The 15,803-nt window shown below is 42.7% G+C and overlaps 1 protein-coding gene across 1 annotated transcript in view; it reads right to left on the reverse strand.

Moving 5' to 3' along the window:
- Window positions 1-15,803, reverse strand: part of ANKRD31 (ankyrin repeat domain 31) — an 87,768-nt gene that overhangs the window by 68,735 nt on the left and 3,230 nt on the right. Inside the window, exons 3-6 of the mRNA XM_075741194.1 lie at window positions 13,246-13,325; window positions 8,996-9,042; window positions 8,257-8,351; window positions 7,203-7,243 (exon numbers count right to left, since the gene is read on the reverse strand). Of these exons, the coding sequence (XP_075597309.1) occupies window positions 7,203-7,243; window positions 8,257-8,351; window positions 8,996-9,042; window positions 13,246-13,325 (263 nt within the window). The remainder of the gene's footprint in view (window positions 1-7,202; window positions 7,244-8,256; window positions 8,352-8,995; window positions 9,043-13,245; window positions 13,326-15,803) is intronic.

Below are 15,803 nucleotides of genomic sequence, written 5' to 3' on the forward strand. Positions count from 1 at the left end.
ATCCTGCTGACCTTCCAGAATCATCCCAGAATCTCGTTCCCCCATCTTACCAGTAAGCACACACTGGGTAACAACTGAGCATGACCCCAGTCAACTCCAGCCTCAGCTGATTCAGAACCTCGCACCAGAGGAAGAAGGTGGACAGGGAAGTCAAGCAGAGGACTCATCTAAAAAAAAACCAACTTACTTGACCGTGGATATAAAAAGTGTGTGTTAACAAACTCACTGCACCAAAGGCTAGTGAGCAAGCCAGGCTTAGCTAAGCCATAGAAGTCTACCTCTTTCCGTGGATTGTATGAGCAAGCTTAAACCTGGCCTGTCAGTTCCAGCAGATGGCAGTGCATTCACATCACCTTGGTGAATCCTGACATGCAAAGATGTTTTTTTTCCTCTGTGTTTGAGAACAATTAAAAAGTTATTAAGGAAATTGGTGGCTATTTGGTGTCACAGACTGTGGCTTGTACATGTTACAAGATACAACTGGACTGACTAACTGAAGCATAAATAATAAGGGTGGAGTGGAAATGTTAAGTGGACCCCTGTATCTGCTAGCTCTGCATCAAACAACAGCAGCGAAGTTCAGCCTTTCAATACATACATGTAAGAGAATCACTATAAAAGAGTTAAGGCTTCAGAAGGATCAACATTACCAGCTTCTGTGAGAATGCTGAGCTGAAGATTACTGCAATATACTGGGACATGAGGGATGCATAGAGAATCACAGAACAGTTGAGGTTGGAAGGGAGGTCTTAAGATCATCTAGCCCAGTCTTGCTGCTCAAGCAGTGTCAGCTCCAGCAGGTTGCTCAGGACTATGTCCAGTCAGGTTTTGAGTATCTCCACAGGTGGAAAATGCACAACCTCTCTGAGCAACCTGTTCCAGTGTCTGACCACCCTCCCAGTTAGAAAGTGGTTTTTTGTGTTCAGATGGGATTTATTTCTTTTTAATTTCTATCCATTGCCTCTTGTCCTATCAGTGGGCACTAATGAGAAGTCTGGCTCCCTCATCTTCATTCCTTCCTGTCAGGTGTTCATACACATTGGTAAGATCCCCCCGAGCCTTCTCTTCTCCACGTTGAACAGTTCTAGCTCTCTCAGCCTGTCCTCATATGAAAGATCATAGAATAGTTACATTTGGAAGGAACCTTTAAAGGTCATCTAGCTAAACCTCCCTGCCATGGGCAGGAACATCTTCAACTAGATCAGGTTTCCAGGGATGGGGCATCTACAACCTCTTTGGACAACCTGATTCAGTGTTTCCCCACCCTCATCGTAAAAAGTGTCTTCCTCATATCTAGTCTGAATCTACACTCCTTTTAGTTTAAAACTGGTACCTCTTGTCCTATTGCAACAGGCCCTACTAAAAAGTCTGTCCCCATCTTTCCTATAAGCCCCCTTTAGGTACTGGAAGCCTTCTATAAGGTCTCCCTGGAGCATTCTCTTCTCCAGGCTGAACAACCCCAACTCTCTCAGCCTGTCCTCACAGGAGAGGTGCTCCAGCCCTCTGATCAGCTTTGTGGCCCTCCTCTGGACTCGCTCCAACAGCTCCATGCCCTTCTTATGTTGGGGGCCCTAGAGCTGGACACAGTACTCCAGGTGGGGTCTCATGAGAGTGGAGTAGAGGGGCAGAATCAACTCCTTTGACCTTCTGGCCACACTTCTTTTGATGCAGCCCAGGATACAGTTGGCTTTCTGGGCTGCAAGCGCATACTGTCAGCTCATGTCCAGGTTTTCATCTGCCAATACCCCCAAGTCCTTCTCTGCAAGGCTGCTCTCAATCCCTTCAATCTGTAGCAGGTATTGATACTGGGGGTTGCTCCGACCCAAGTGCAGGAGCTTGCACTTGGCCTTGCTGAACCTCATGAGGTTCACATGGGCCCACTTCTCAAGCTTGCCCAGGTCCCTCTGCATGGCATCCTGTTCCCCAGGCGTGTCAACCACACCACTCAGCTTGATGTCACCTGCAAACTTGCTGAGGGTGCACTCAACCCCACTGTCTACGTCACTGATGAAGATATTAAGGAGTACTGGTCCCAATATGATCCCCTGAGGGACACCACTCATCACTGATCTCCACCTGGACATTGAGCCATTGACTACTGCTTTCTGGATGAGACCATCTGGCCAATTCCTTATCCACCAAACGTTCCCTCCATCAAATCCATGTCTCTCCAATTTAGAGGGAAGGAAGTTGTGGGGGACCATGTCAAAGGCCTTACAGAACCAGATGCACTCACTCCAGTGTGTCTGTATCTTTCTTGTACTGAGGACCCAGAACTGGACACAGTATTCTAAGGGTGGCCTTACCAGTTGAGTAGAGGATCACCTCCCTTGATTTGCTGGCAACACTCTTTCAAATGCAGCGCAGGATATTGCTCGCTTTCTTTGCCACAAGAGTGTATTGCTGGCTCATGGCCAGCTCATTGTCCCCCAGGATCCCCATGTCCTTCTCTGCAGAGCTACTTTCCAGCCAGTTGGTCCCCAGCATATATTGGTGCCTGAGGTTATTCCTCCCCAGATGCAGGACTTTGCCTTTCCCCTTGTTGAACTTCATGGCATTCCTCTCTGTCTAGTTCTCCAACCTATCCAGGTCTCTCTGAATGGCAACAGAACTATCTGATGCATCAGTCACTCCTCCAAGTACCATCTCTGAACTTGCTGAGGGCACATTCTGTTCCATCTTCCAGGCCATTAATGAAGATGTTGAACAGTATTGGCCCCACTATTAACAGATTAACCACAACAGAAATCAGAGCTGCTAGGTCATCAAAATCAAGAAAACCCAGCAAGACTCGTTTTATGATGTCAGGACTTCTAATCAGAGATTATGTTAATTAATGACTTTCTCTTGTATTTTCAGGAATAGATACACAAAACTAACATGTCCAGTGACTAACTGCTGGTTGTCAAGGCATCTGTCCTGCCCTTTCTTCAAAACAGTACACAGAAACCTGTGATGGCCATTGGTTCCTCTCACAAGAGGTCTTTCTGCAGCAGTCAGATCTTGCCAACATGACCCAATACGCAAAAAGTATAATTCACTGCAGTGTTCCTGAGTGGTGTTCATCAGGGGTTGGTACTGGGACCAGTACTGTTTAACGTCTTTGTTGGGGACTGGCACAGTTTAATGTCTTTGTCGGCGCCATGGACAGTGGGATCGAGTGCGCCCTCAGCAAGTTTGCCCATGACCCCAAGCTGTGTGGTGTGGTCGACACACTGGAGGGAAGGGATGCCATCCAGAGGGATCCTGACAGGCTTCAGAGGTGGGCCCATGCCAACCTCATGAAGTTCAACAAAGCCAAGTGCAAGGTCCTGCATATGGGCCAGCGCAATCCCAAGCACAACTATAGGCTGGGCAGAGAACAGATTGAGAGCAGCCCTGAGGAGAAGGACGTGGGAGTGTTGATTGATGAAAAGCTCAACATGACCTGGCAATGTGCACTTGCAGCCTAGAAAGCCAACCATGTCCTAGGCTGTACCAAAAGAAGTGTGACCAGCAGGTTGAGGGAGGTGATTCTGCCCCTCTACTCCGCTCTTGTGAGACCCCACCTGGAGTACTGTGTTCAACTCTGCGGTCCCCAACTGTGGTGGTGCAACTCCCCCTCCTCATGAGCTGCTCAGTACTTGGTTCAATTTCTCCCTCTGTTTCTGGACCACATGCCTAAGCAACAGACCAAAGCATTAAGGCACCTCTTTAATGTGCCTGGTTCTTGCTTTGCTTGGCATTGGTAGCAGCCTGGTACATCTGTATTTGGATCATGACATTCTTGCTCCCTTATTGTTTGGGAACAGTAACAACAATCGATCACCTCTTGACAGCCTGGTGCACCTGTACCTGGGTTGTGGCCCAAAGAAGGTGATGCCAGAAAAGTTCTGAGTCTGTGCAGATGGTGGAAAGTACCAGAATACTTTGCCATCCAAGTTTGGCCAAAGTGGAAAAGTACCTGACAAAAGTCAATTATCTTGGATCCTACAAATAGCAATTCTAAGTGAGACCCTTTGAGCTCTCCTGGATCACGTCACGCTGTGACCAGCATTTCCCCTGAGCTGGGATGCCTCTCAGGCACAAACTTCTTGAGGGCCATCTGCCAATGTAAGACTAGGGCGAAAGCAGCCTCCTCGAGTCTCAACTATCGCTTGTTGAGGAATGCTGATGCATTTACTCCAAACTCGAAGAGTGAAATTTTAGCTATAAGCTAGCTTCCTTCATCTATCTCCCTACCTATATATATGTTTAAATATACACTTTGCCTTCATGAGTGTGGGTGACTTATATCACTGGGCCCAAATATTTCTGTCTGTGTGTGTGTGTACCTGCATGTTTTATGTTTATATATATGTATCTATAAATTTTAAGATACCTCATAGGAAGTTAGTGTGAATCTTGTTATCTTCAAATCTGTAATTCAGTCACTGTTTTGATCATAGTATATTTTATTGAATTACTTGTAAATCTTTAAATTAGTCAATCATTGAGTACTGCTAAAATTCAACCTTTGATTTAACTCATCCTATTAATAAATTCTGAATTGACTAAATTGTAACTATGTCAAACACCTTCACCTGCGACACCAACATAAGGACATGGACCTGTTAGAGCAAGTTGAGAGGAGAGTCACAAAGATGATTAGAAGGCTGGAGCACCTGTCTTGTGAAGACAGGCTGAGAGAATTGCTCGGCCTGGAAAAGAGAAGGCTCCGGAAAGACTTTACAGCAACCTTTCAGTACCTGAAGGGGGCCTACAGGAAAGCTGGAGAGGGACTGTTTACAAGGGCATGGAGTGATAGGACAACAGATAACGATTTTAAACAGAATGGGGGTAGATTTAGATTAGATATTAAGAAAGTTTTCTTCACTATGAGGGTGGTGAGGCACTGGAAGAGGTTGCCCAGAGAGGCTGTGGATGCTCCATCCCTGGAAGTGTTCAAGGCCAGGTTGGATGAGACTTTGGGGAACATGGTCTAGTGGAAGGTGTCCCTGCCCATGGCAGGGGGGTTGGAGCTAGATGATCTTTGAGGTCCCTTCCTACCCAAACCATTCTATGATTCTATGATTAATCCTAACCATCTTACTCCAGGGTCCTAAAATATCCTCTCTGGATATATCCTCAATGCACTCAATCTGCCTATTGGTAGGCAGGATCAGGTTAGGAAAGCAAAAGCCCTGATAGAATTAAATCTGGCCAGGGATGTCAAGGACAACACGAAAAGTTTCTATAGGTATGTCAATGATAAAAGCAAGATGAGGGAAAATGTGCCCCCCCCCCTCCAGAATGAAATAGTAGACCTGGTTACCCAGGATATGGAGAAGGCTGAGGTACTCAATGAATTTTTTGCTTCAGTCTTCACCAGCAAGTGCTCAAGCCGCACTGCCAAGGTCACAGAAGACAAAGGCAGGGACTGGGAGAATGAAGAACTGCCCACTATAGGAGAAGATCATGTTCGAGACCATCTAAGGAACCTGAAGATGCACAAGTCCATGGGACCTGATGAGATCCATCTGTGGGTCCTGAGGGAACTGGTGGATGAAGCGGCTAAGCCACTCTCCATTGTATTTGAGAAGTCCTGGCAGTCCAGCAAAGTTCCCACTGACTGAAAAAGACAAGACCTGGCGAACAACAGTCTGGTCGGTCTCACCTCTGTGCCTGGCAAGATCATGGAGCAGATCCTCCTGGAAAGTATGCTCTGGCACATGGAAAATAAGGAGGTGATTGGGGACAGCCAACATGGCTCCACTAAGGGCAAATTGTGCCTAACAAATTTGGTGGCCGTCTATGATGGAGTTACAGTGTTGGTGGATAAGGGAAGAGTAACAGATCTCATCTACTTGGACTTGTGCAAAGCATTTGACATTGTCCTGCATGACATCCTTGTCTCTGTATTGGAGAGACACGGATTCAATGGCTGGACCACTCAGTGGATAAGCAATTGGCAGGATGGTCGCACTCAAAGAGTTGTGGTTGACGGCTCAAACCAAGAACGGAGGGAGTGCTGGAAGGGAAAAGAGAGTGGAAGTGGAAAGGAATCAGGGCAACATATGACCACCGGATGTTTATGTCAGAGGTTGCAGAACCTTCAACTCTTGCTCAAGATATTTCTGGGTTGGACAGTTCACATGGATATATTGTTGAATTTTTGCCACTGTGTTTTCTGGAAGTTTTCAGGGAATTCTTTCTTTCCTCCAAGGTCTTCTTTCTTTTATATGCAAATGCAGTGCTTCCAGGTAGATAATTACTAAAATACTATTATTTGTAAGCTGCACTCATAACATGAAGATTGCATTAAGCTTATCTAAATTAGGGTTAGTACAACTCCTACCCTTCCACTTGCCTTCAGCTGTGCATTTCCACATCCTCTCTTGCGCTGCTTTGGCACTTATCTAAATTCCTGGGGAGGTGGAGTGAAAAGATGACCTGGCTGAAAACTAAGCCAACTGAAAAAAATTGAACAGCATCTGACAGTTGTTCCCCAAAACTTGCTTCATCTCGGGGGTCTCAAATAAGCGCTAGTGTTGGCCCAAAGGAAGCTAGAAACACACGGCAAAGAAAATAGGCAGTACCTTGCAACACTCAAGTAGATAGGCTTACAGTGGAGTGGAATCATCCCTGCCTCAGTGTTGCAGAGAAAGCAGCTGACAAATGAATGGGGGAAAAAGTAGCTCCAAAGCTATTCCCTCACTTTTACTTCAAAAGTAGTGAAACCTGTCACTCATGAGCAGCTTTAGGATTACCAAAGAGATGTACCAAAGAGACTGGTACTACCTATTTTTGGCCACATGTCATTACTCCCAAACAGAAGGACGGTTTCAGATACTCTCCTCCTCCTCAAAGACCTTCATAATGCCTCTCCCATAACTTCCATTGGTGGAAAACATGTTTTAAGCTACTGAAAGTCTTCCTTACTTTGGCTTAAGTAACAGCCCTTATAGATTCTGTGTCATGGTGATGTCTTTCCTACTTCACTGTTACTGCTATGCTTCTACCCCTGTGCCCTGCAAGCGTAATAACTGCAGTTCCTACACAAAAAGGAGAAAATAATGGTTAGCTCCTAAATTGTTTTCACCTAATGCACTCAATGTCAGTTTCAACAACTATGTGCCTGCTTTTTAAAATGAAAGAACCAGGTATTTTTCAGTAAAATATTGTCTAATGCTAATTAAATTAAATTATATTTTATATACATTCAGTTGTAAAAATACACTAACCTTTCCTTCTGAATCTTTCTGAAATCCATCCAATTTGGTATCTAAATATAGAAAACAAATATTTCAGTTGTACTTTCCACTTCTGAAAGTTCTCATAATCTCTAATAAAATGGCCTCACTTCCTGACTAAGGCTGAAGTTTCAAACCTTAAAAATGACTGTTGCCATGTTCCCTATGTTGAACTGACAATAACGTTTCTATTTAGGCTCTGTTAGTCACCGAATTATATTCCAGGGCTCTTTGGTCAAATTTCTTCACTGTGGTTCAGAGGTCTGTGTTTCCAAAGACTATCAGCACATGGAATTGCCACCCATTTCACAGGATGAGACCTATCCCCTCTCCTCTGTAATTACAATGCAATTAGAGAATACAGTTAAAGTAATCCAATAATTTACTGCCTCTGAAAAGGGCTGGTCCCAAACCACTTCCCCCTGCCGCTCCCATCACCGTATTTTAATGTTCATGTGACTCCCTGGGAATTTCCTAATCAGAAATAAAGTGAATGGTTTTCTAATGCATTAGCAAAAATTAGCTCAAACAGGGAGAAAGCAAAACAGATGGGACAGGCCTGTGCTGCTGGCAGCACAGAGGAAGGGAAGCACAACTGAAGTAGCAGCAGATGACAGGCAGATCTGGGGTATGACCAGTAGCATTTCTGTTTCTCCTTTCTTACAGATGGCTTTGATTCTTGGATATGTTAGTAAGAAGCATGTAGGAACCCTCAATAACTGTCATATTCATGCTTACCTTAAGGAGCTGTATGGCACTTAAGTACCATATGGCCTGTAACTTTTGTCAGAAAATTCCACACCAATGAATTTTAAGCTGGAAATACACCACTGGCTTGGGAAAACAGTTATTTCTTCAAACAATCCTGACAGAATACTTACAAAAACGTAACTCGTAGTCCAAGACAACTACGAAAACTAAACAACTGTTGTAAAGGCCACATAGTCAGATTCTAAACCAACCTAAGTGGATACTCATCTTCAGCTTCTCAACTGATTTTGCTACAGCTAGAGTGACTTTCAGTTTTCTACAAAATACAACATACCTACAGAATTATTTTGCTGTCCCTCTACTGCAGCATCTAGTGAAAAACCAGGCTTAGAAATATTTTCGGTAAGTGATGGACACTTTATCCAACCCCTAGAATTAAATAATATAATTAAAAGTTCTTATCCAGAAAGAATTGTAATCTGCTCAGCTTAAGAAAATTTCTACAGTACTTTGAGTTTATTTATGCAGTTTTGTACTCACAATTATTTGTGAAAACAACTGCTGTTATTTTAGAGGCACACTTCTATTTATGAAGACATGCAGTAACTAAGACTTCCAGATTTCCTAAGTGGAGCTAGCTATGTTTGTACATTCATTCTCTAAGTGAAAAAACAGACCTTCCTATTTTTTATTACTTCTTTCTGTATTTCTATTATAAATCCATCTTCTACTGAAATCCTTACAGAGTTTCTAAGAACAAAAGGTCTAATATTATTTATTACAAATTTTCATCTGTCTAATGGTTTTCTCTGAGTAGTTTACTGTCATTCCTGTTGCTTATGCCCATATACCATTAAAGGTAATACAATCAATATAAACAAATACAGGTACAGTTTGACCCATATTGGACAAAGAATTACCTCTGACATAAATATAGATCCTTCACTAAGCAAACAAGAAAACTGCTTCACAATAGAACACCGAGAATGAAATAACATGCAAATGGAGGTGTAGCGGAATTGTTTAATTACAGCATGCATGACTGGAATTCCTGTGTGATGTATTATACTCACTGCAGTAGAGACTGAGACTGGTCAGATGCATATGCCTCTTGAGGTATCTGAATGAAAAAAAATAATCAAGTTAATAAACAAAAAGTACTTCATTATTTATTTTCTCAGCTTTATTACATGCTTATCTTTTTCCTTCTGTGATTTAGTTGGGAAATGGAATTTTTAGATCTGATCTTTACACACATTACTAATAAGATATAAAAAACATTCCATTTAGATATTTTATTTGGCCTGTTAAAGAAAAATGTCAAAAAATAAATCAAGACTATGAAAGACAATACTCCCTCAGAAGGAAAACATACCTACGCAAGTAAGATATGACTGCTTTAAACTTCAGGTGTTTTATACATCAGAAGACAAAAACACAGAGTATTTTTATTTTAACTCCCAGTTTTAATCTTTTTTTGTAACAATTCCCTCTTTCTGTTAAGTAAGACAGGATGTTGCTCCAGAGACTGTGGAGCAGTATACAACTCTCAATATCCCTGGAAAAGGCAGAATTAAGGAACTTAGCTGATAAGACCTGCACATCAGCAAGCTCTAGTAGCAGGGCTGCCACATGCAGACACAGGAAGGGGCATGTGGGTAAGGAGACAGCTACTGTCAGAGCAGGAGCCAAATTCAAACTCTTTCGTAACAGGAGCTTGGATCTGCTTTTTGTGCCTCTGACTATATAAAAGGGAGAGAGCTCCTCTAGTATGGAAAAAGGAGCCTTTATGTAAAGTCTAAGGCAACCTAGGAATGATTAAAATAGGCAAGTGAACTGCAGAACATTTCTCTTCCAGATGAGCTGAAGACTGGGGATTACTAGTGGACTATCAGCATACTGGCTGCAATTTTAAACAAATCATTGGCATACAATGGAGATCATTTACAGCACTAGGAAAACTCTGGCAAAGAAGATCTTGGTGTGGACACCAAGGGATGACTTATGTGGCTTGCACAAGGTATTAGCAACACAAAACAATCATTTTAGCAATGTTCCTGAAGAAATCATAGAATGATTTGGGTTGGAAGGGACCTTAAAGATCATCTAGTTCCAACCCCCCTCCTATGGGCAGGGACACCCTCCACTAGACCACGTTGCCCAAAGCCTCAGAGTAACAGGTGGAGATTGCCCAGTAGGAAAGACTCCTAAAAGGCTCCCTAGAACAGAACAGATTCTTCAGAAACAGTTTGTGCAATAAGTATTGACTGATGTAGTTCCAAAATATGGCAATGGGATAGTTGGCAGAAAGTTATTGACTTTGCTAAATACACCTTTTGTACAAATCAGCCTGGGTATTTACACAGAACATTATCTAGAGATCAAGCGAGGTCAGAAGGATAGCAGAACAACTACTAAACCTCTTTGACGGGATAACATTGCTCAGATAGATGTTTAAAGCTCAGTGAACTACCATATCTCAGAAGAAAGAGGAGCTATTTTGTCTGCTAAAAAATTAGGTTCTAAGCAAAATCAGTGTATTGCTGATTGGTTGAGCAGTCTTCTCAAATCATGAAAGTTACACAAATACTATTTGTGGCCACGGACTGCAAGTACTGGGAAGAGCCTTTTGTCGTGCTCTCTTGCTTTTGGTAAAGAAATTCCTGGAAAACTCAACTGACTTTTGTCATTTGAGCACTTATTTATACAGTGAACTATCTGAGTGGACTCTGGATGTGCTCCAAAAAAAAAGATTAATGCTTAAAAGTTGTAAGTGCTACCTAAAAACTTTAGGTGCACTTCACCAAACTGGGCAAGAAAAGAATGCCTGAAAAAGGTGAAAGCACAAACTTATAATCATGAGGCCTGTTGAGGGATATTAGTTGTTTAGAGTAAATAAGTAAGTTTTAATTAGAATAAATTACTTAGGATTATAATAGGGTGAGATTTGTGCTGTCTACTTAGCTTTACTTAGCATTAGTGGCTACATTTGGTGAAGCCTTTAGGCCATGGTAGACATATTTTTCTCACTAAATGTCCTAGTAGTTTTCCTAACAGCCAGTACAGAGCTGTGTTTAGTCTTTGAGTATGGGAAAATATTTTGATATCACACTGATGTCTGCATAGTGCTTTTCCCAAGTCTGGGACTCCTGAGTTCTCCATGTTCCACCAGCGTGGGCAGGTGCACCAGGAGTCTGAATCAGAAGATAAGGAGGCTTCAACCTTCAGCAGAAACTGCAAGTCAACAAGATTAAGAGCTTGCCTGTCTGGACACAGAATAATCATCCAATTAGATGTTAGAAGACCCCCGACCAAAAAACACCGTTGAACTAAAGGACACATGGACACCGCGTGAAGGGCGTGTGAGGGGCAGATGTATGGGACCCAAGGGTATAACTGGCTCGGGATTACTTTGTTCTGGGTTCCTCTCTTTGGAGGCACTCAGCCTGGGCTGATCCTGCTGCTGCACCTTTCAGTTAAATTAATTATTTTGTAAAATCCAGTGCCTGAGACTTTGCTGCGGGAAACCTAGGGTCAAGCCTGAAGAAGGAGGAAGTGTGCCCAAGAATAAGCGTGTGTACGCGTGCGCGTGCATACACATGAATGGTGTGTGGAATGCATGGGCAGCAGCTTCTCCTTTAACAAGGCCTGCCTGAACAAGCCATGGAATAGGGTTTTAATAGATAATGGAAACGTCTTGTCAATTGGAAAGAACATGAATCTTACAAAATCTGTCTGTATATCTGCTGAATCTTTGGTGGAAGAAAAGTCTTACTTACAATCTCTTACATAGAATCATAGAATGGTTTGGGTTGGAAGGGACCTCAAAGATCATCTAGTTCCAACCCCCCCTGCCACAGGCAGGGACACTCTCCACTAGACCACGTTGCCCAAAGCCTCATCCAACCTGGCCTTGAACACTTCCAGGGATGGGGCATCCACAACCTCTCTGGGCAACCTGGTCCAGTGCCTCACCACCCTCACAGGGAAGAATTTCTTCCTAACATCTAATCTAAATCGACCCTCCTTCAGCTTAAACCCATTACCCCTTGTCCTGTCACTACACTCCCTGATAAACAGTCCCTCTCCAGCTTTCCTGTAGGCCCTTCAGGTAAGCCACAATTAGATCTCCCCGCAGCTTCTTTTCTCCAGGCTGAACAATCCCAACTCTCTCAGACTGTCCTCATAGGAGAGGTGCTCCAGCCCTCTGATCAACTTCATGGCCCTCCTCTGGACTCGCCCCAACAGCTCGATGTCTCTCCTGTACTGGGGCCCCCAGCGCTGGACGCAGTACTCCAGGTGGGGTCTCACAAGAGCGGAGTAGAGGGGCAGAATCCCCTCCCTCGACCTGCTGGTCACGCTCCTTTTGATGCAGCCCAGGACACGGTTGGCTTTCTGGGCTGCAAGCACACACTGCCAGCTCATGTTGAGCTTCTCATCAATCAATACCCCCAAGTCCTTCTCCTCAGGGCTCTGTCTTGCGGAGAGCATTGACTTCGCGTGTGAGAAATTGTGCTGTTCATCATGTTTTGTATTTTATTCTTATTCTTATTCTTACTTTTATTCTTTTTTTAGTTCTGTTTTGTCCTACTAAATTGTCTTTATCTCAACTCATTAGTTTTGGGTTTTTTTTTTCTTTTTCCATTTTCAATTCTCTCCCTCATCCCACTGGGAGCGGGGAGTGAGCAAACAGCTGTGTAGTTGTTTCAGCTGCCTGCCAGGTTAAACCACAACAGCATGTCATATGTAGGTGGAAAGCTGATTGCTCAATTGAACAGCTTATGGGCTAGCTACCAATTGTGGCAAATACATTAAAAGGTATGGTAATTAGTAGATTAGGGAATGCAGAATTATCCATACAGTACAATGATTACCCCATTATCATGCAAGCAGACATTTTATTCTGCATTTCAGATTATCTCTTTCATTTTTAAAGAAACAATTGTCCAATCGTTGGATCACAGCTAATCTTACAATGAGTAACCAAGGGTGTATTCTGGCATGGTTAACTCAGATAGCTATCTTTCAGCTCCTGAAGGGAACATACTAAAAAGTTTGTGCTCCATGACTTCTTCCTATTTGTCATGGGCTTGTTCCTCAAATTTGAGAGGTTATACCCTCATGAAATACCAGGAAAGAGACTTTGGTATACACTCCTGCAGAGAATGTGCTACAGACGTGACAACTGTGAATAAAAATTCATTTCAGCTGCAAGCCACCAGGCTCTTTTGCACATAAAGAATGGGAGGCCCAGTGAGTTTATTAATAATTAATAGTTAGCGATGTGTAGCATATCATGTAGATGTATCACTTCTATACCTACTGGATTTATCTGTTCTGCCTTCTGACTATATGTGTGATCACAAAATTTCTGCATAAAACAGATTTCCGGAGAAGGAGCTCCTAGGAAAAAAAGAAAAAAAAACAGAAGAAAAATATAGTAATAAGTACTTAAAGGAAGTTTTGATTACCTTAATTACTGCCTAAGTTTCCATAACTACACAGATTTCTACATAAATTTCTACGTAAGTTGGTACGTAGAAATAAGGTATACATATCAAAGCTTCTGATATGCAACAGACTTCAGTGGTTAAACAGTCTATCTAACTAGATTTTGAAACCACAGTGTAGGAGAGGTCAGAAATTAATAAAACCAGCTGGGGAGGGGAAATTTATTTCACTCAGTGGTCTGGAACCCTCCCTGAGTTCATATTGCAGATTAACTCTTTGCTCTTATTTTTAAACTAACAACTGGAATTTTGGTAAGCTGCCTGACCCATTTTACTAAAAATATTTGTATTCCTATATGGATTACTTTCTTTAATGACTATGCAAAGGAAGAACTGATCTCTGGAAAAAAAAAAAAAAAAGAAGAGAGAAACCCTTAAGGTTGGACCCTTAAGTTTCAAAACTAAAATGTTGTTACTGACATTAATAAAATATCCATGAAATTAATGGTATCTCATCACCAAATTGCTACTATACGAGTATGCACAAATGCATGAAAAATGAAATATGAATTCCAACTTTCTGAATATAAAATGCCACTGGCAGAATGCTAAAAATACCATAATCCATTATTTTTACAGAGACAAAAAAAACCCACCCAACCCGCAGACAAATCCCTACCTCACAAACTGAACAATGAATCAAATAAACATGCCTTAAACCATATATGTTGAATGTTGCCAGGTTTTAATTCCAGTGGATAACCACAGGTAAGTTGAAAACGGAATGATGCTTCTTTCCTCAGACAAAACTATTGAGCAACTATGAAAGGTTCAGCATCAGGATATCACAGCCATAGGAAAAGTTTCTGCAGATTTCAATGGGCTGTAGGTAAGACTTATATTAACTCAGAGTAGGTTGATAAAAACCAACTGTCCACTCAGATCTTTTGGCAAAAAGACAAAAAAAAAAATCTGGAAGAACACTAAAAACACCTTGTGTCCTTAAAAAACAGGCAGTCTCTGTACTGCTGGAGTAACACATACAGGATACAAGTAAAGATGGATTATGTAAAAATGCCAAGGACGTACCAGTAAAACTATTATGTAACTACATGATTGCTCACACAACCTGCTCTAAAGGAGTTATTAGGAAAGATTTTGAGGCTTTAAATCAGCATGGATGCATTTATGTTTAAAGTAATTTAATAATACACTTTTCATAGTGCACTTAAATATCCCTACACAAATTCTGTATATTACATTTAAAGAGAATGGATATATTAACAATATTAAAGTTGGGTTTTTTTCAAATACTATATGCAACTACAGTTACATGCAACTATTATGTGTATAGATTCCATTTATATGGCTATTATGTGTTCAGATGCCATTTATTTTATTCTGCTCAAACACAATACACATCTCTAAATAAAAAGGATATCCCTATATATAGTTCAAACACTTCCAAGCCACAGAATCACAGTATCACAGAATCTCAGATTGGTAGGGCTTGGAAGGGACCTCTGGAGACCCATCTAGTCCAACCCCCCTGCTAAAGCAGGATCACCTACAGCAGGTTGCACAGGATTATGTCCAGGCAGGTTTTGAATATCTCCAGAGAAGGAGACTCCACGGCCTCTCTGGGCAGCCTGTTCAGTGCTCGGTCACCCTCAAAGTAAAGAGGTTTTTCCTCAAATTGAGATGGGACTTCCTGTGTTCCAGTTTGTGCCTGCTGCCCCTTGTCCTGTCACTGGGCATCATTGATAAGAGTCTGGCCCCATCCTCTTGACACCCGCCCTTTAGATATTTATAAGCTTTGATCAGATCCCCTCTCAGTCTTCTCTTCTCCAGGCTAAACAGACCCAGCTCTCTCAGCCTCTCCTCATACAAGAGATGCTCCAGTCCCCTTATCATCTTTGTAGCCCTTCACTGCACTCTCTCCAGTAGTTCTTTGTCTTTCTTGAACTGGGGAGCCCAGAACTGGACACAGCACTCCAGATGTGGCCTCACCAGGGCAGAGTAGAGGGGGAGGATAACTTCCCTCGACCTGCTGGCCACACTCTTCTTAATGCACCCCAGGTACCACTGGCCTTCTTGGCCATGAGGGCATGCCACTGGCTCATGAAGAACTTGTTGTCCACCAGGACTCCCAGGTCCTTCTCCACAACGGTGCTTCCCAGCACGTCAGCCCCTAACCTGTACTGGTACTTGGGGTTACTCCTCTGTAGGTGCAGGACCTACAACAGCCCTTGTTGAATTTCATTAGGTTCTTCTCTTCTTCTTAAGATGCACAAGTCCATGGGACCTGATGAGATGGATCCACAGGTCTTGAGGGAACTGGCAGATGAAGTGGCCAGGCTACTCGCCATCATATTTGAGAAGTCCCGGCAGTCCGGCAAAGTTCCCGCCAACTGGAAGAGGGGAAACATAA

Source organism: Balearica regulorum, chromosome Z (assembly GCF_011004875.1).
Source record: "Balearica regulorum gibbericeps isolate bBalReg1 chromosome Z, bBalReg1.pri, whole genome shotgun sequence".
NCBI classification, from domain to species: domain Eukaryota; kingdom Metazoa; phylum Chordata; class Aves; order Gruiformes; family Gruidae; genus Balearica; species Balearica regulorum.